Source organism: Eretmochelys imbricata, chromosome 23, assembly GCF_965152235.1.
Source record: "Eretmochelys imbricata isolate rEreImb1 chromosome 23, rEreImb1.hap1, whole genome shotgun sequence".
Taxonomy (NCBI): domain Eukaryota; kingdom Metazoa; phylum Chordata; order Testudines; family Cheloniidae; genus Eretmochelys; species Eretmochelys imbricata.
Window position 1 is genome coordinate 1,632,306 of NC_135594.1, and position 20,031 is coordinate 1,652,336.

Below are 20,031 nucleotides of genomic sequence, written 5' to 3' on the forward strand. Positions count from 1 at the left end.
GGTAAATAATTGCAAACTCTGCTGGATGGTGAAATTTGGAATTTACCCACTTGTGCCATCCATGGTGACCTCCTGGGACAACTCCTCAGCGGGGGCTTGAACCCACCGCCTCGCTCGCAAGCCACCACTGGAGCTGAAGGAGCATGACCCACTGTGTCTTCTCCATGGTGGACTCGTTTGCCTCATCTCTGGGCTAGGGAAGGACTCAGAGTGGGCTGACGGGTATTTATGTGGTGGGTGTCCATGGGCTGGGGCATTATTCACCAATAAGGAATTCCGCCACTATGGGAGGACCAACTACCACCAACTCCTTCGGAGCGTCACTGGCTTGGCCCGTGCCTCAGTTTCCCTACCTGTAAAATGGCAAGCAACGGGAAGCCAATGGGGCATCAACAGGAAGTGAAGCAGGAAGCCAATGGGAGGTCAGTGAGACCTGGGCTGGGTAAGGGCCACAATATACAGTGCAATGAGACCCTCAGTCTTAGCTGGGTCCTCCAGGCGCTACCGTAATACATATAATAGCAGTAATGCAATTCATACGGCTCTCATTCTCCAACGACGTTTCCCTACTGAACCGCTGTCAGGGAGCGAGCTGGCATCGCTGACGCTGGCAGGAGACGCCTGCTCCAGCCAAGGCGGGAAGATAAAGGGATCCAGTGGGTGAGGCCGTAACCACGAGAGTCTGGGTGAGCGGCACAGCGGCTCATTATTACCTGTCCTGCCACTGTGCAGATCGGGCAGCTCAACCGGTCTGGGGAGAGCCAGTCCACCCCAGAACTTCATATGCACGAACGATAACCGTGTTTCGATAGAACAGTGACTTTCAGCCGGTCAGAGCCTGTCCCCTGATGCCACACACCGCCTGCTTTATATGCAAATCAGTTAGATAGACATGAGGAATAATGGGAGTTACAGCATGCTCCCCCAAGGCACAGAATGTCACACCGGGGTTCAGAGGCCACGTGGGACCCAGCGCGGCTCGTGAGCTCCTCCTCATGGCTGGGCCTAGGATGGACGTTTCTGAGTCTGCTGCTGATTCTTTGCAGAGGGGGTTGTTTGGCTCAAGCAGTGGAAGTTCAGGCTTTCGGACCCCAAGGTTCCCCCTTCAGCCCCCCCAGGGGTGACCTAGGTGGGGGTGTTATCGCCTGATTGTGGACCTGACCCGCCCCTCCATGGCCATTCAAAAGGATTGTCTCTTACAAAACTCCATGGGGCCGGTGACCTCTGTGTTACTATAAAACACCTAATAGTGGTGAGAATCCGTGCGAGGAACTGGCCGCTCTCCGTGCGACCCGTCTAATTCTCCCCACCTGGCTCCTGGAGGAAAGGAGCCGAGGCCTTTCCAGCCGGAAACGAAGGGGAAGAATGGGCAAGTGTGGCGAACGCAGCACGAGGTGGACTGAACCCCTCCAATGAGTGGCAGGGGCTGGGCACTGGGACGGTCGCTGCTGGCAGGGGCCTGCCTTGGGGCCAGTGAAGGCTGGAGGTTTGCTTTGCCTCCGGGACTTCACCCCCAGAGAGAGGCAGGCCCTGCTGCCAGGAGCTCACAGTCTGAACAGCCAGAGGAAGGAGTCGTGGATTCCAAGGGACCCCATCTCGTCCGTTCCCCGATAGCACAGGGCAGAGACCTGCACCCCCTTCCCCCCCAAATTCCTAGGGCAGATCTTTTAGAAAAGCAGCCTGTCTCGATGTAAAGCCATCAGGGCTGGAGAACACGCTGTGCCCCTTGGCAAAGGGTTCCCCTGGTGAATTGCTTTCATGCTTCAAAATTTACGCCTTATTTCCAGTCTGAATTTGTCCAGCTTCAACATCCAGCCCGTGGGTTGTGTCAGCCCTTCCTCGGCTCGCTCGTTGTTAAATGTTTGCTCCCCATGTCGGTACCGATAGACCGGGATCTCCTGCTCTTTGCTGGGTTTTCGAATCCTTTGATCATTCTTCGCTGAGCCCCTCCAACGGATCAGCGTCTTTCTTGAATCGTGGGCACCAGAACCTGACACAGGATCCCGGCTGCCGTCGCACCGGGGCCAAACACAGAGGGGAGATCACCTCCCTGCATGTGGGTCCTGCTTCACCCTCCCTCCTCCCCCACTCCCCAGGGCTTATCTTCACCAACGTGGCCGCAGCTGCGCCGGTTCTCCCCCAGCACGCGGTGGAACTTCGGCACGGGGCAGCGGAGCACGGCGGGGCGGATCCAGGAGGAGGCCCAGCGCCTGGCAGGGGAGCTTGAGAACACAAAGGGTAGGTGCTTCCTGTCTCACCTGCCGTCACCGGAGCCCCCGTTCCAAGTGCCTCAGCCTGTTTACTATCTGCTCAGCTCTCTGCTCAGATTTCTCCCCGTGAACTGGTGGAACTCACTGCCACAGGCTCAGAGGCTCGTGTGGAGAAGGAGACCAGCCACCGGTTCATCAGCCAGGATTAGAGACAGCCAAGTTTAGAGCAAGTCCAAGGGAGGACGGATGGGCTCTGGGCTGGGAGTCAGAATGCTGCGGTCGGTTCCAGCCTCCGCCACAAGTTCCTGGTCTCTGCATCTCTCTTGGCCTCGTATCCTCACTCTGTGCAATGCGGATAAGAACCCCGTCCTTTGTCTGTTCACACGAGGAGCTCTTTGGGGCAGGAACTATCTTTTACTGTGTGACTGGGCAGTGCCTGAAGTGCCAGGGACCCCTGTTCTCTGTCATGTTCTGGGCAGCGCCCGGCGCGACGGGGCCCTGATCTCGGCCGGGGTCTGGGCAGCGCCTGGAACAATGGGGCCTGATCTCGGTCGGGGTCTGGGCAGCGCCTGGCACGACAGGGCCCTGATCTCAGCCGGGGTCCGGGCAGTGCCCGGTGCGACAGGGCCCTGATCTCAGCCGGGGTCCGGGCAGTGCCCGGTGCGACAGGGCCTTGATCTCAGCCGGGATCTGGGTAGCACCTGGTACGATGGGGCCCTGTTCTCGGTTGGGGTCTGGGCAGCGCCCGGCATGACAGAGCCCTGATCTCGGTTGGGGTCTGGGAAACACCTGGCACGATGGGGCCCTGATCTCGGTTGGGGTCTGGGCAGCACCCGGCCCGATGGGGCCCTGATCTCGGTTGGGGTCTGGGCAGCACCCGGCCCAATGGGGCCCTGATCTCGGTTGGGGTCTGGGCAGTGCCCAGCGCGATGGGGCCCTGATCTCGGTTGGGGTCTGGGCAGCGCCTGGCGCGACGGGGCCCTGATCTCGGTTGGGGTCTGGGCAGTGCCCGGTGCGACGGGGCCCTGATCTCGGTTTGGGTCTGGGCAGCGCCCAGCGCGACGGGGCCCTGATCTCGGTTTGGGTCTGGGCAGTGCCCAGCGTGACGGGGCCCTGATCTCGGTTGGGGTCTGGGCAGCGCCCGGCGCGACGGGGCCCTGATCTCGGTTGGGGTCTGGGCAGCGCCCGGCGCGACAGATTCCCAGTCTGTGATGGGGCCGCTAGGTGCTACTGTAATACGCCTAATAATAATGATTAATCTTTGGGCCATAAGCCAACTGGATAGTAACCATGGGGTGGAAGAAGAAACCTCTGCAAGTTATTCCTGAATTGCCCACCAGGGCACCTTCCACTCTTCCACCTTCCTCTAGCCCAGAGATGCTCTGACCTCCGCGGCTCGGGAGTCAAACTAGCGATCCACTTACCCAAGAGAATCACAGCCGTGTGAATTAAGTACACTATCGAATCAGATTTCAACAGCCTGACAGGCGAAAGGCTCCGTTTATAGCTCTGTATATTATTCTTACAGAAAATAAGTTAAGAACTTCATGCAAGTTCATCACATGATTGGGGACTAACACAGTAAAAGTCTCCTGGTTGGTCAGTAACGTAGATCGGTTACTAATTCACTCACACTGCGTGGGAGCGTCACGGGCTGCAAAGAGACATATTACGGTGCCTCTTGCGGCCTGCACGCCTGGGTCGGGGTCTTGCGGCTCCATAGCAGCTGGCCAAGGCTGCCGGGGGGAGGAATTTCTGGGCTGGGTGGGCCCTGAGCCTCCCAGGCTAGTTCATTGCCCTGGCTCCTGGGGCTCCCCTGCCCTCTCCGTGGTGCTGAAAGTCCCAGCACCATTTGCAGCACGAATCCGCTTTCCCTGGGCCCTGTGGAGCTCTCTCCCTTTTCCCCCAGGCTCGCCCTTCGACCCCACCTTCCTCCTGGGCTCCGCCGGCTCCAGCATCATCTGCTGCCTCGTCTTCGGCAGCCGCTTTGGCTACAAGGACCAGGAGTTCCTCACCCTGCTGAGCTGCATCAACCAGAACTTTCGCCTGCTGAGCTCCCGCTGGGGCCAGGTGGGGCTGGTGCCGGGGTGGGACCGAGTGAAAGTCACCCCCGTGGTGGATGGACAGAGAGCTGGGGGGTGTCAGGGCAGGGATGGACGGATGGACAGATAGAGGGGTGTGTAGGGGGGTGGATGGATGGATGGACAGAGGGGTATTCATGGGGAAGACGGGAGGGGCGGATGGACGGAGGGGTGTGTAGGGGGAAGGCGGGATGGGTGGATGGATAGAGGGGTGGGGGGAGGCGGGATGGATGAATAGACACACAGACAGATTCTCTTTGTTCTGGACTTGGACACGTGACCCCCCGTTTCGGTGTCCGGACCCACTGAGATCCCAGCTGCTCCTGGCTATTTTGCTGGCCACCCCCGGGTGCTGGGCGTGTGCCCTCACCAGCTCCCCCCGTGCCCATCTCTTGCAGCCCTACAACGCGCTCCCACCCCTCCTGGCCGCTCTGCCGGGCGGCCCCACGCCATGTTCCACAACGCGGATGCCCTCAAGCGCCTTGTCTCGGAGAGAGCGAAGCGGCCCCAGGACTCGCTGGGTCCCAGCTCTCCCGACAGCTACATCGACTGCTTCCTGCTCCAGACGGACCAGGTTTTGGAGCAGCCCCAGGGATGGCCCTGGGCGAGGGGGCGGGAGATCTGAGTTCAGTGCCCCCTTCTCACAGGCCCCCTCGGTGACCCCGGGGAAATCCCAGCACGCCGGGGCCCTAATCTCGGCCGGGGTCTGGGCAGCGCCTGGCATGACGGGGCCCTGATCTTTGCCTTGGATGATGCTGTTTTGTATCGTCACCCCTGGTTCCTGTCGGTCCCTCCTGCTTCTGATGGAGCCTCTGTTCTTCCTTAAATCCACCGTCTCGTGTTTTATTGTAAGTGCTCCCCAGTGGCCTGTTTTCCGGGTGCTTTAAGGGAAAAGCGGTGAATGGTTGCTGCTTTGGGGGCAGAGCGGCTGCGATTTCCATGAGAAGTCGGCATCAGGGGCTGGCTAGCACAGGGGACTTGGGGCTTGGGGGCCTCCTCTTGGGGCCCAGCCCAGAGGAGAGGCCTTGGATGGACCCCAGGCTGGTGCTGTTTGGGCACTCATGCCTAGCTGGCACCAGCAAGATCCCCGTCACTCAAGGCTGGGGGGGGGTCACAGTCCTGGGTACCCCAAGAACCATCCCAGTCTCTGTTTAGCCCTGTGCTCCTCGCCCACCCCCCCAGGAAAAGCAGAACCCCGACACCGAGTTCACCACCGAGAACTTGGTCATGACGACGCTGGAGTTGTTCTTTGCCGGGACGGAGACGGTCAGCACCACCCTGAGATGCGGGATCCTGCTTCTCATGAAGTATCCTGAGATAAAAGATAGGGCGGGGGAGGTGCTAAGGTGCTGGCCTGGGACTTGGGGGCCCTGGGTTCAAGTCTTGGCCTTGCTCGGTGCCTCGGTTTCCCCATCTGTGACACAGAGATCACACTTCTCCCCTGTGCTGCGAAGGGGAAACCCATGGGTGTTTCTGACAGGGCTCAGGCCTGATAAGAATATGGGGCACGGGCCCCAGCTGGCGTGATTCGGTGCTGCAGTAAGTGATGCCAGCCGAATATCAGGCTGCGATGGGGTGAGCTGCCCCTTTCAGGGTAGCGGTATCCAGGGTTAGCTCACCCCTGTTGTGTGCTGGGGCCCTTTAAGAGTTCAGGGCGCTGCAATAGGCAAAGGACGACAGGAGAAAGGCTCCCGTCGGATCAGTGACAGGCTGCGAATCCCGAGACGGGACTGGAGACAGAAGCTGACGGGTTGGCAACACACAGCCCCACGCCAGGAGGAGCAGGCGGGAGCCAGAGCAGCCCGGTGCCGCTGGGGAAGACCCTGGCGCAAGCTGTCCAGAGAGCGGGAGCTGCCCTGGGGGAGGGCAGAGATGTGCCCCTGGGAGCAGAGCGCTCGGTGCCACTCCAGAGCCCGGGGCAAGGTGAAGAGCAAGAGACGGATGACGACGCGGCGGCCCCAGCTGGAGGGAGCTGGAGAGGAGGCAGCCAGGCTACTGGGGCCGCGGCTCGGCGGGACACCCGAGGCAACACCAAGGGGTGTTGTGACGGCGGTCGCAGAAGCACCAGGTCCCCGAGAATCAGCGGGTGGAAAAGTGAGAGGAACGGGACCGCTGTCGCTGAGCGGAGAGCCAGCCGGGACACAATGGAGAGGACGGGGTCTCCTGCCCTGAAGAAGAGAAACGAGACTCTCCCATTCAGAGAGCAGGAGCAGCACAAAGAGGGCAAACCTGGGGGTCAGGGTGAGCTAGGGTGACCAGACAGCAAGTGTGAGAAATCGGGACGGGGGTGGAGGGTACGTGTACGTACAGGGGTGGGGCGTGGTGGGCTCCTGAGCAGGAGGCAGTCCTAACGAAGCTTAAACAGGGTCCCAGGCCTGTTTCAATAGGGTGAAAGGGCCAGACTGTCTAGTGGCCCCACAGATTTCTGGCCCCATGGAGGCCAGTGGAGCAATGCCAGATTACACCCCCTGGGAACTTGGCCCAACGGTACCCATCCAAACCTGCAATGTTGCCTGCAGAAATACAGTGGAGATAGGTTGGGTTCCCTCTCCCTCACACCAGTTTGAATCTGGAGTCACTCCATTTGCTGGTAGCAATAGTAGGCTGTTATCTTCTATGTCACTGGGGTTTTTTTTGTATGGGAGCTAGTGCGAGTGGAGGATTCAGGCCATCGTTCCCGCCACCCCAGCCTTTGGGCTCAGTCTTGTTCCTCTCGGTGCAGAGAAAGTTCACAAGGAGATTGAATCATAGAATCATAGAATCATAGAATATCGGGGTTGGAAGGGACCCCTGAAGGTCATCTAGTCCAACCCCCTGCTCGAAGCAGGACCAATTCCCAGTTAAATCATCCCAGCCAGGGCTTTGTCAAGCCTGACCTTAAAAACTTCCAAGGAAGGAGATTCCACCACCTCCCTAGGCAACGCATTCCAGTGTTTCACCACCCTCTTAGTGAAAAAGTTTTTCCTAATATCCAATCTAAACCTCCCCCACTGCAACTTGAAGCCATTACTCCTCGTTCTGTCATCTGCTACCATTGAGAACAGTCTAGAGCCATCCTCTTTGGAACCCCCTTTCAGGTAGTTGAAAGCAGCTATCAAATCCCCCCTCATTCTTCTCTTCTGCAGGCTAAACAATCCCAGCTCCCTCAGCCTCTCTCTTGACCGGGTGATTGGGCGGTCCCGCCTGCCGGCAAATGAGGACCGGAGCCACATGCCCTACACCGACGCCGTGATCCACGAGGTGCACAGATTCGCCGACGTCATCCCCATGAGCCTCCCGCACGTCACGACCCAGGACGTCCAGTTCAGAGCATACGTGATCCCCAAGGTCAGGCTCCTGGTGCCAGGGCGAGGGCAGGGCCAAGGTGCTGGGAAACTCTGAGATCTCTTGCTGTCTCAGGACCAACTCTGCCCCTTCCAGCTCCTGGTCCACTGAAGTCCATGGAAAGACCCTCCGTGGGCTTTGGATGACTCTGCCAGACCATTTCACCCAGGCTTTCTCGGTTACCCACCATGCGATGCACTGGATTGGCAGCCTCGGTCCCTTCAAGCCATGTGCTGAGTCCAGCCAGCTGCCCCCTCCCCCCGAACCTTTGACATGGGAGGCGGGAACGTCAGGCGTGAGGTAGGGAAGGTTCTGGCCAGAGGTAAAGCAGAGTTAATTGAAATGGGGGTGGGGGGACTGGGTTTTTTTTGTGTGTGGAAAATTTTGATGAAAACTGGGGAACATTTCAATTTTGGGGCAAAAATTTGAAACCTGAAAATTTTGGGCTGAGAACTGAGACATTTCAATCCCAAAAGGCTGCTGCAAAGCTTCATGGGAGATGTAGTTTGAGTGCCGCATGTCCCATTCTCCTCTACTGGCCAGGCTTCCTGATCAGACTACACCTCCCATGGTGTACCACAGCATCCCCTCTTGGACAAGGGGAGGCACTGCCTCATGGGAGTCCTTGGCCATGGTGCACCATGGGAGATGTAGTTTGGGTTCCTTATGCTCCCTTTCCCCTTTATAAGCCGGGCTTGCTGGTCAGACTACATCTCCCATGTTGCACCACCGTGTCCCCGCTTGGACGAGGAGAGCTGGTGCATCCTGGGTGTCCCTAGCCATGGTGCATCATGGGAGATGTAGTCCATCTGGAAAGCCTGGCCCATAGGGGAGAATGGGGACACGAAACAACCAAACTACAATTCCCATGGCTGGCAACCCACACGATGCTCTGACTGTCCCCAGCTGGTGTCCATCCTCTGCACAGGTGGGCGGTTGCTCTGCTTCACCGGATGTGTGCAGGGTGAAGCCCAACCACTTAGCAAAAGGGGATGGGCCGTGGGATGGAAATGATGGGAAGACGACCCTGGGCTCGGCTGGTGCCCCCCCCGCCCACGTCAAGGGGTAGGATGTGTTGGTCCTGTCTGCGTCCCGTCATCTCCCAGGTGGTTTTCTCTGTTACCAGGGCACCACCGTCATCCCCTTGCTGAGCTCAGTCCTCTGGGATACAAGTCAGTTCAAAAACCCGGATGTCTTTGACCCCGGGCATTTCCTGGATGGGAGCGGGCACTTCCGGAAGAGCAATGCCTTCATGCCGTTCTCTGCAGGTAAGAGGTGTGTATTCACATTCAAGAGTGGGTGAGGCCTAGTGGTTAGAGCAGGGGGGCTGGGAGCCAGGACTCCTGGGTTCTCTCCTGGCTCTGGGAGGAGAGTGGGGTTCAGTGGTTAGAGCAGGGAGACCGGAGCCCAGACATCCTGTTTCCCTGCTCTGACTGTGTCCTGGTCTCGCTCAGAGCTGGGGCTGCAACCTGGCGCTCTGGCCCAGCTATGCCGCGTCCGTCAGTACTTACTCCTCGGGTTTCCCTCTAACCCCGCTTGCCATCCTGTCTCCTCTCCCAGGCAAGCGGGTGTGCGTGGGCGAGAGCCTGGCACGCTTGGAAGTCTTCCTCTTCCTCCATCCTGCAGGGCTACACCTTGGAGCCGCTCGGCGACCCGGGCACCCTCGGCACCAGCCCCGTGGAGAGCGGGCTAGGGAACATCCCCCCCCCCCAAACTCAGGCTGCTCCCGCGCTAGAGTGCGCCCCGCGTCAAAAGCCCCCCATAAAGCCGAGGACCATGTGTGGTGCAGTCACCCCTACTTCAGAGAGGCTAGACCCCTGCCCCCCATTCCAGCCGTGGCCCCACCCCTTCTGCCTAAGGTCCCACCCCACACCGCCCCTTCTGCCTCCCCACTCTTGCTGGCCAGCCTGCCAGTGCAGCCCCGAACCCCAGCCAGCCCGTCGCAGTCCAGAGGAGTCTCAAGTCCCCGCCAGCCGGCCGGGGTTGAGCTCTGAGCCTGGGCCACCCAGAGGAGCTCTGAGCCCTGCCGATGAGCCCCTGGAAGAAACACAGGGTAGAAAACAAGCCCACATTAAGCAGACTGCTGATTTGTGTCACGTTCCTTCCTTGGGGTTCTCTGGGAGGAAAAGGACGAGGAAGTTGAATTTGATGTTTGCAGAGTTCTAGGAACCAATCTCAACAACCCCGACTAGCAGCATAAGCGAGACGAAGGGGCAGCATGGTGAGATTTTTATTAGCACGTGTCGTTAAACGTCCATTTCGCCGCCCATGCAAACCGATGAAAAAACCTGTACATCCAAATTCCCAGCTAGGCAAAGTCAGCAAGAGGCTGCGTGAGAATGTCTCGGAGCATGAGCTGGGCCCAGGTATCCGCCGGGCTCTAGTTATAAAACCTTAGAGCTTTGAATCTCATCATCTATTGTCATTAAGTAATCGTTGTCTGCTTCCCCCCACTCTCTGACCTCCCTGCCCCTTATTTCCCACAACTGTGAAAATTTAAATTGATACAACTAGGGGAAAATGCTTGAAACCCCGCATTTTGAGCAACTGGGAACATTTACATTAAAAAAATGCTTAAAAAGAAACACCAATATAATCCATCAGAAGTCTAAGAAAAATTCTGCTAAGCCTAGATCTAAGAAGGCAAAGATAGCTTTGGAGGTTGGAGGGTTGGGGGTTTGGCGAACATAAACGGGCGAATTGGTCAGTTCAACGACCAGCTGGGTTTTCGGAAGCCAGTAACACGAGCGCAATAGGAAACGACACGTCTCCTCGCCCACTAGCCTGGGAAAGTGACTTCGTTTCGGGTTTTGACTGAGTCCTTCACAACCAGGCCTCATGTGGGCTAATTGGTTCTTGGCTTTTGCTAACATCATAGAGGAAAAACCACCCGAAGCTAAAGCGTTAAGACAATCTTGTCACTGGCTTACCCAAGGGCTCCTTCTCCAGGCAGCTACGGTGATCAGCCTTTTAACCTACCTCTCCATCAGCCCAGGAGCCAGGAGGTTGGTACCTGGGTCAGTGGTTAGACACTGAATAAACCGGACTTTAAATTGATCTATTACCCGGTGCAGTGACATATTAACCCAGGGCTTTCTAGCCCGGCCAGCTGGATCATAACACCCCTTGGAAGCTGGAGGGAGTAGGGCAAAGATCTGGGAGCTGGATGGAAGGGGGAGACTGAGGCAAACCCAGGGGGGTGTGGTGTGAGAGGAGGGTCTGCAGAACTACAGGAGACATGGGAACAGGCCAGCAGGGTGTGTAGCAGGAGAGATGGTGGGAGGGATGAATGGATGGAGGGATGGAGGAAGGGAAGGAGGAATGGATGGCCAGCAGGACACGTAGCAGGAGAGATGGGTGGGTGGTCCCATGTATCTCTAGCATATGGAGGTTTAGCCATAGTTCCATGCTCCGGTCCAGCAGGGAAGGAGATGGAGCCAAGGCTACCATGGCCAAGCCCCCCTGCGCTGACGGATGCTTAGAAACTCACCTCCTTGCCCCCATCCCCATCTGTGCAGATGCGGGATAAGTACAGCCCGGTGTTCACGGTGCACCTGGGCTCCCGGCGGGTGGTGGTGTTGTGGGACTACCAGGGGGTGAAGGAGGCCCTGGTGGACCAGGCCGAGGAGTTCAGCGGGCGCGGGGGATGCCGGTGTTCTCTAAGGATTTCAACGGGCATGGTGAGCGCTCTCCTCCCGGGTCCGCGCTCGGCGTCTCTGGCAGCGTCCCGTGTGCAGGGGTGAAGGCAGCAGGGCGGTGTAGCGGGCAGGATCCTGGAGACCTGGGTTCTGTTCCCCTCTCAGCTGCTTGATGCGGGCAAGTCACTTTATCTCTCTGTTCACTGCAGCCCTAGGCGGGGTCCTGGCGCTGTATAAACACAGAACCGACCCAAAGGGCCTGCCATCGCCATAGAAACTATGCACATTCATTTCAGGCTGACTGCAAATGAGAATTTTTTGGCAAACTGAAAACAATTTGAGACTTTCATGATGGGTCGCGCGGACTGATTCACTGCAGACTTTTCACCTTTAAAACGACTGAGAAGCCGTTGCTAACGGAAAAAATCAAACCGTTTTGTTTTGAAACTGTTTTTTCAGAATTTTTTGTTGGCTGGAACAATTTGGTGAATTCAACGTGAATTCGCTGCATGTTTCGGTTAACCCCCAATCTGCATATTTGGGGGAACATTTCATCAGAAAAATTTTGCTCTGCTTGAGTAGCTACTCTAAGAGTTTACTAGGACTGGCTGAAAACTTCTCATTGAAATGTTCTAGTCTGGCAATAAATTCAGTTTCTGACACCACAGCTCTTTCTGGGGGAATCGTCTGCTTTCCTTGAAACCTTTTCTTTTAATGAGGAAAATTCTCATTTTTTTTGGCAGCAGGGTTTTGACTTCAAACCTTCAGCTCACCTCTCAACTCCGTGAGTTTACGGAGTAATCCCATTCGCTGGCAGCAGTAGTAGGTTGTCATCCTATCAGTGAACCAGCCTTGAGGCAGGACACATGCTCTGCCAGGGTGTTGAATCAGCAGGGTGGGCCAATAACTGCAGCCACTGAGCATGTATCCTAAAGGACGGACCTTTGGTAACAGCACCCTTTAGGGAGGCCGGATGGCCTAGTGGATAGAGCCCAGGACTGGGACATTCTGCCACTCCTTGGGTAACTTTGGGAAAGGCACCTCCCCGTCTGTGCGTCCATTTCCCCACCTGGATAACGATACCGACCTGCCTTGGTGTGGCGCTGGAGGGGACGAGCTGGATAAGAGCTAGGCGGGATGGTGATGTTTATCTCTTTCTCCAGGAGAAGCAGAATCCAGCTACTGAGTTTTCCCTGGACATGGCCACCTTCAACTTACTCTTCGCCAGGACCAAAACTACCAGCACTGCCCTGCTCTATGGCCTCCTGATCCTGCTGAAACACCCGCAGGTCCAAGGTAAGGCGGAGAAGTGGCTTAGTTGGGATTTCCCCATTCCCCTTGGGGAAAACCCCACAGAGAGCCCAGCTGTGGCTCCATTGATGTCAGTGGAATGAGGATGAGGTAAGGATTTGACCCCTTAGGGCCATAAATAGCCAGCAGTCAGCTCTCTGCCAAGGGCCGGGCCACCCCGAGACAGTGGCTAGGATTCGAGGGATCAGCCTGAGTTATAGTCCAGTAACGGCCCCGCGTGAAATGCTCGCCCAGCGCTGAGCTTTGCCCCCACAGTGAGGCTACTAATTCCCCTCTCTCCCGCCCCCGCAAGAGAAGATCCATTGGGAAACTGACGCAGTGATCGGGAGGGACAGGATGCCGTACATGGACACCACACTGCATGAGATCCAGTGATTCAGTGATATCCTGCCAATGAGCCTCCTGCATACCGTGACCAGAGACACCCGGTTCCAGGGGTACCTCATCTCCCAGGTGAGGCCGCTCGGGAGAGTGAGCTGAGTGTGAGTCCCATGAGGGGCTGGGCACACCTAAAGCAGTGATTGCCCTGTGAGGGGCTATGATCCGAATCCGGCCCTGACCCCACTGCAGTTGGTGGTGACTCTGGATTGACCCCAGGGAGGCTGAGATCAGAATCCTGCCTGGTCCCGCATTGCACTCACTGGGTGATTCTGGATTTACCCTGGGCGAGCGGAGATCAGAAAACAGTCCCACTGGCAGAGTCCCAGCGGCTAATTCTGTTTTTCCGCTGCTTTCCCAGGGGACGTACGTCCACCCCCTGCTGAGTACTGTGCATTTTGACTCAGAAGAACATAAAACCCCTGAAGCTTTTGCCCCTGAGAGGTTTCTAAATGAGAACGGTTGCTTCAAGAAACAGAATGCCTTCATGCTCCTTTCCGCAGGTGTGTAGTTCTAGGTGTTGTGACAGGGCAAGGCCCGATGGCTATAGAAAAGTCGTGGGAGATAGATATATTAGCTCCAGGCTAAACAAATCCCTGGTACCACGATAAGTGAAATGGCAGCTGCTCCAGGTCAGTTAAGACACCTGGGGCCAATTAAGAACTTTCCAGAAGGCAGGGCGAACGCTAGGACACCTAGCTGGGGCTGGCTGAAACTAGTTTAAAAGCCTCCCAGTCAGTCAGGTGGGTGTGCACGTCAGGAGCTGTGGGAGGAAGTTGTGCTGTTGGAGAGGCTGAGCAGTACACACCATGTCAGGCACAAGGAAGGAGGCCCTGAGGTAAGGGTGAAGTGGAGCTTGAGGAAGTGGGGGCTGCTGCAGGGGAAGTAGCCCAGGGAATTGTACGTGTCATGTTTCTAAAAAGTCAGCTACTATTAGGGTCCCTGGGCTGGAGCCCGGAGTAGAGGGTGGGCCCGGGCTCCCCCCTTCTCCCCCTCCCCCAATTAATCACTGAGACTGGGAGACAACAGCGACTGTGCAAGGGAGGATAACTTCTCCTCACCTCCCTTGCCGGCTTATGATGAAAATGGCTCAGTAGACTGTGACCCTTGTCTCTAGAGAAAGAAGGGTTAGGTGGAGGGTCACGGTGAGCCTCTGAGGCTAGCGAAATCCGTCAGGAAATGCGGGACCCACGGAGGCAGGGACAGAGCTTTGTCACAGCGTCTGGTCATCAAGGAGCGCTGGGCTCGGGTCCTGGCTCTGCTAAAGCCGGCCCGGCTCCTCCATTTGTTCAGCTGTGAAATGGGGCTAGTGCTTTCCCTCCCCTTCCTGCTTGGGAAGCCCAGAGGCCACGGTGGTGGGGGAAATGATCGGAAGTGGGGCGGGGTGGCTAAGGAGTGGGGCTGTTGCTCTCAGTTTATTTAGGGGCTTGTGAAAATTCCAGCTCAGCTGTGGTCAGTTTTCGCTCTTTCTACTGGCTGCTTCTCACCTAATGTAGATCCCCAGAGCCCCGTGGGAATGTAGGGCCGGAGGGGAACCACGAGGCTCCCGCCTCTGGGGGCTAGAAACTTTCTTCTCATTTCAAGCCTCTGTTGATTCCTGGCCTGGTCATCCCCATTTGTTTCTGGCCTCTAGCTTCAATAACTCTTCCCCCTCCCTGGGGTTTAACCCCTGATGGATTTATACAGAGCGGCCAGATCCCCCCCTGCAGCCTTCATGCTGCTAGGCTGGATGGGCCCAGCTCTTGGATTGTCTTTGGCTGCCCATTAGGTCTGAGCAGTTTAGCCAACCCCCAGCTGGTTTCTGCAAGGAGGAGAAATCGAAGTCAGTGGACAGAGAACACCCACAAAGTCCTGTTTCCCAGCACGCTGGAGAAACAAACAGCAGCGGGCAGTTTCCTGGCTCAGACATTCCCCTGTCTGCCCCTCCAGCGGGCTCTTTGCCCAAAAAGCAGTCTCTCTCTCTGATTCCTCCCAGAGGTCCATTCCCAGCTGGGCTCGTCTACCCAGGGAAACTGACCCGAGTCAGCCATCCCCGTGAGGAGCTATTCTGCGATTGCCCTTCCAGTCAATGTCGACGAGGGGTGAGGGGTGAGCGCTCACCTGCTATGCACTTTGGAGTGCCATGGGTTACAGCTGCCCTTCCTCCAGAAGAGAGGAGTGATTGCTCCTCGCGCTCAGCGCCGTAACTCCTTAACGAGCTCTGTGATTGTCTTTGTAATAAGGACTCACCGGCTGGCAGCACCGGGACCAGGCTGATCTGTGGCCCCACCGCAGAGCCTGTCGTCAGTGTGCCCGGCTGATGGCCCCGGGGTCTGAGCCCCCAGGTTAGCCCAGCCCAGGCGTGAGCAGCCCCCCGGGGCGACTGTGTCCTCGCTGGTGCCACGCTGACCCGTGTGGGTTGCTAGGACTTGGGGGGCAGCTCTCCTGGGTTAATGCTGCAGGGAGCAGAGCTGCCCGGATTCTGTCCAGTGACCGGTGGGAGAGCTGGCTTGTCTGGGGCGGGGCAGGCGCTGGAGGAATAAGGGTGCTGGATGGCCTTAGCCTGCATTCACACCGCAAAGTGGGCAGTGGGCTAACGACGTGGGCTCTAGCCCAGGTGGGAGGGATTATGGGGAAAAGCCCCAGTAAGAGCCAGGACTGACTCAGCTGCAGCCCCAGCCCCCTAGATTGCACAGTGATTGCTGGGCCCGGCTGCTCGGTGCTAACGACGTGTTATTGCCCAGGGAAGTGGGTGTGTCTGGGCGAGGGCCTGGTCCGCGTGGAGCTCTTCCTCTTCTTCACCACGGTCCTGCAGCGCTTCCCCCTCAGCTCGCCCGTTGACCCCCAGCAGCTCAGCCTGGCCCCTGGCGTCAGCAATCTAGGGAAGGTGCCACAGTGCTACCAGCTCTGGGTAGGGTTGCCAACTCTCCGATTGCAGGAAACCAAACACTCCTGCCCCGCCCCTTCTCTGAGGCCCTGCCCCTTCTCAGAGGCCCCGCCCCCTGTTCACTCCATCCCCCTCCCTCCTTCGCTCACTCTCCCCAACCTGCTTACTCACTCATTTTCACGGGGTTGGGGGGGTTGGGGTGCAGGAGGGGATGAGGGCTCTGGCTGGGGCTGCAGGCTCTAGGGTGCGGACAGAAATGAGGGATTTGGAGTGTGGAAGGGGGCTCCCGACTGGGGCAGAGGGCTGGGGTGTGGGAGGGGGTTCGGGGTGTGGGCGGCACTTATCTCAGGCAGCTCCCGGAAGTGGCCGGCATGTCCGGCTCCTAGGCATAGGGGCGGCCAGGCAGCTCTGCGCACTGCCCCCATCCGGAAGTGCTGCCCCTGCAGCTCCCATTGACTGTGGTTCCCGGCCAATGGGAGCTGCGGAGCTGGCGCTCGGGGTTGGGGCAGCGTGTGGAGACCCTTGGCTGCCCCTATGCCTAGGAGCTGGACATGCTGGCCACTTTCAGGAGCTGCATGGAGCCAGGGCAGGCAGGGAGCCTGCCTTAGCCCCTCTGTGCCACCAAATGGACCTTTAATGGGCCACTCAGCGGTGCTGACTGGAGCTGCCAGGATCCCTTTTCGACCAGGCGTTCCAGTCAAAAACCAGATGCCTGGCAACCCTAGACGGTGGCAGGGGGTCCTCACAGCTGCCCCTTGGCCTGTTGGGATTGTTCCATCTCAGATTCACCTCTGAAAGGGTTTTCTGGCCTCCCCCAGCCACTCTGTGTAAAACAGATTTCAGTCGTAGTCTTGTGTACGCTGTGCTCCAGTGGACCCAGCCTGGCATGGGTTACAGGACTCCTGGGTTCCTTCCCCGGCTTGGGGAGGGGAGTGGGGTCTAGTGGGTTAGAGCAGGAGGGCTGGGAGCCAGGACTCCTGGGTTCTATTCCTGGCTCTTGGAGGGCAGCAGAATCTAGTGTGTTAGAGCAAGGAGGGAGGGGGCGGGAAGCTGGGAGTCAGGACTCCGGGGTTCTAGCTATGAAAGGGAGAATTGTCTGGTAGTTAGAGCGGGAGGTGGGATTCCTGGGTTCTGGGTCTAATATTTAGAGCAGGGGGCTAGGAATCAGGACTTCTGGGTTCTATCCTCAGCTTGGCCAGTGACCTGCTGCGTCACCTTGGGCACGTCACTGCCTGCTTCCTCAGTTTCCCCCTCTGTAACATGGCCATAATGTAAGGTCTGAAGTCTTTTTCCACAGTAAGCAGCAGCAGCCGCATGAGGACAGCAGCAGCCATGAGCTAAGCAGCAGAAAGTCACCTCCTCACATCCCATCTAAATTGCATCAAAGCAGCGTCATCTGGGGCCATGGAGAAGGACCCTGTCCTCGTGGTGTCCACCGCTCCCAGATAAAGACACCGATCTTCAGATGTTTACAGAAAACTTTGGTTGGGAGCACCAGTCTGGCAAGGAACCGCTGTGATTGTGAAATCTATATTGTTTTGCCTTTACGGTCCCCACTTCCCTCTTGTTTCTCTGTATGGGTTCTGGCTGGTTCTGTGACTGTTTCTAGCTGTTGTAGAACTCATTGGGGGAGATTGTTCCTGTCTCCTTTTGGAAGGTTTAGAGTCACTAGGTGGGTGGGGTGGGATTGGCTGAAGAATTGTTTCGCCATCTGTTAGGATTGGTCACAGAATTATTTTGGGACATTTTAGTAAAAAGCTTAGCTAAGGTCTAGCAAAGCAGGACTCAAGTTTAACAATAGAAACCAGGGTTCCAAAAGAAGTTCTTTGGAACCAACTCCAGGACCCAGCCCAGGATCCGAGCTGCCAGACCTCAACCCCCTGCCAATGACACCATGCAGAAGCTGGAGTCCCCAGACGAGCTAATTGTGACTGGCCACCGGGAAAAGTTCGTCTGCCTCGTTGGGAGTGGTGAGCAGTGTACCAGCAGTGGGTGCCTTCTGGTTTGGTGATTGTTAATAAACAGAGGTGTGGTTTTCATCCAGGAAACACATGGGGTTGAATTTACTTGGGGTTTTAAACTCCTTGGAGTCGAGGCGCAGAACCTGCTGGAAAGGCAGCAGAGCGGAGACAGGGAGTAATTCGGAGTAGACGTACTATTGCTTGGGGGTGACTGCCTAGGACCAAACAAACTTCTGCTCCACGCTGTACTTAGCGAGCAAGGCGCAGCTGGGCCCGCTCCGGGACGGCAGCTGTGAGTGAGCGTAACGCCCGCTGGAAATGAGCTACAATGAGTAGCAAATAGCGAGCTGCAATTGGCAAGTATTGATTAGCAATGACTGCTAATTACAAATAAAGCACATTGTAGGCATGTGAGAAATGAGTCAGTACGGACGGTTGAAAATCAATACACAATTAGCAATTAGCTTGTGTTCACAATTAATAAATGCACACACTACTAATTAAGCACATGGGAAATGAATAATTATGGATTGTTAAAAATCAGTAATTAATGATTAGCAATTAGCAAGTATGAATTAGTCATTAGCACTTAATCGACCCAGTTATTAACAGTTAGCAATGTATTGACAATGAAGGCCAGTAACGTCACGCGTCAGCAATTAATAGTAGCAGGTTAGGATTAGGACTAAATGAGTGTAAAGCTTTGTTAACAGCAGGCAATGAATATAGAATGTTACCAAGGAACACTAATTGAGAATAAATCTGAGCAAAGCCCATAGAACGTCACCCGCACTCGGTTCTCTTTGCCCACGGCAGGTCCAGAGGCCCCTGTGGGTCTAGCTCCAGTCGTCTGATCAGCCAGCGCACCGCTGGACGCACTGGGGCCAGACCCCCGCCGGTGTCAATCAGCCGTAGCTCCATGGGCGTGAGTGGGGCCAGACCCCCAAGCTGGTGCGCATAGCTCCACTGAAGCCGTGGATGGGGCAGACCCTTGGCGGGTGTCCCACTGAACCAATGGAGCGAGGCTGATTTACACTCACGGAGGCTTTGGCCCCAGGATCTGCAGTGGCTGGAGTTGTACTGATCCCTCTGTTGCCCTGGCCAGCTGGCGGGAAGCCCCTGCTGCCGACGCACTCGGCCCTGCCGGACTAGTCGCTGCAGCTGCATGGCACCACCTGCCACCAGGAACGCCGGCCCGTACGCCGCGCTCAGCCGCGGACATGCGAGCGCCGGGGCAGGAACAGGGTGAGGGAGAGACCCTGAGCAGCGGGAGCATCTCCTCCGCTCAGGGGTTGGCTGGCCAGAGCAATGAGGCTGGGTTTGATGGCATCGAATCCACACCCAGACCTGCAGTGTACCTCGGAGAGGAGCCCCAAACCTGAGCTGTAAACATATCTGATTGCAGCTCAGAATCCATCCAGCCATTGTATCCTTCCATCCCCATACAGAGCCATCTATCGACCCCATTCACACCCAGCCATCTGTCCCCATTCACACCCAGCTATCTACCCCATTCACACCCATCATCCAGCCATCTGTCCCCATTCACACCCAGCTATCTACCCCATTCACACCCATCATCCAGCCATCTGTCCCCATTCACACCCAGCTATCTACCCCATTCACACCCATCACCCAGCCATCTGTCCCCATTCACAGCCAGCTATCTACCCCATTCACACCCATCATCCAGCCATCTGTCCCCATTCACAGCCAGCTATCTACCCCATTCACACCCATCATCCAGCTATCTGTTCCTATTCACATCCAGCTATCTACCCCCATTCACACCCATCATCCAGCCATCTGTCCCCATTCACATCCAGCCTTCTACCCCATTCACACCCATCATCCAGCCATCTGTCCCCATTCACATCCAGCTATCTACCCCATTCACACCCATCATCCAGCCATCTGTCCCCATTCACATCCAGCTATCTACCCCATTCACACCCATCATCCAGCCATCTGTCCCCATTCACATCCAGCTATCTACCCCCATTCACACCCATCATCCAGCCATCTGTCCCCATTCACACCCATCATCCATCCATCCCTATACAGAGCCAGCATCCATCCATCCATCCTCCTACACCCCCATCCATCCCCACACACATCTCTCTCTCTCTCTCTCTCGCTCGGGAACAGCACCACTCTAGTGCAGTGTGTTCAGAGAATTAAGCTCTGTGGGTAGGGTGACCATATTTTCCCAAAGGGTAAACGGGATGCCACGTGGGGCTGGCCCAAGACCCCCTGCCACTT

At 56.9% G+C, this 20,031-nt stretch overlaps 1 protein-coding gene across 1 annotated transcript; it reads left to right on the forward strand.

The window, feature by feature from the left end:
- Positions 1-1,871: 1,871 nt before the first annotated feature.
- Positions 1,872-18,921, forward strand: LOC144279253 (cytochrome P450 2C15-like). Its single transcript, XM_077840743.1, is given in 17 exon segments — positions 1,872-1,877; positions 2,097-2,238; positions 4,120-4,280; positions 4,690-4,731; positions 4,734-4,865; positions 5,474-5,637; positions 7,441-7,618; positions 8,742-8,883; positions 9,176-9,227; positions 9,229-9,403; positions 11,134-11,295; positions 12,417-12,549; positions 13,018-13,046; positions 13,304-13,445; positions 15,666-15,832; positions 17,709-17,778; positions 18,875-18,921. Coding segments are annotated over 17 exon segments (1,944 nt in total).
- The last annotated feature ends 1,110 nt before the right edge of the window (positions 18,922-20,031 follow it).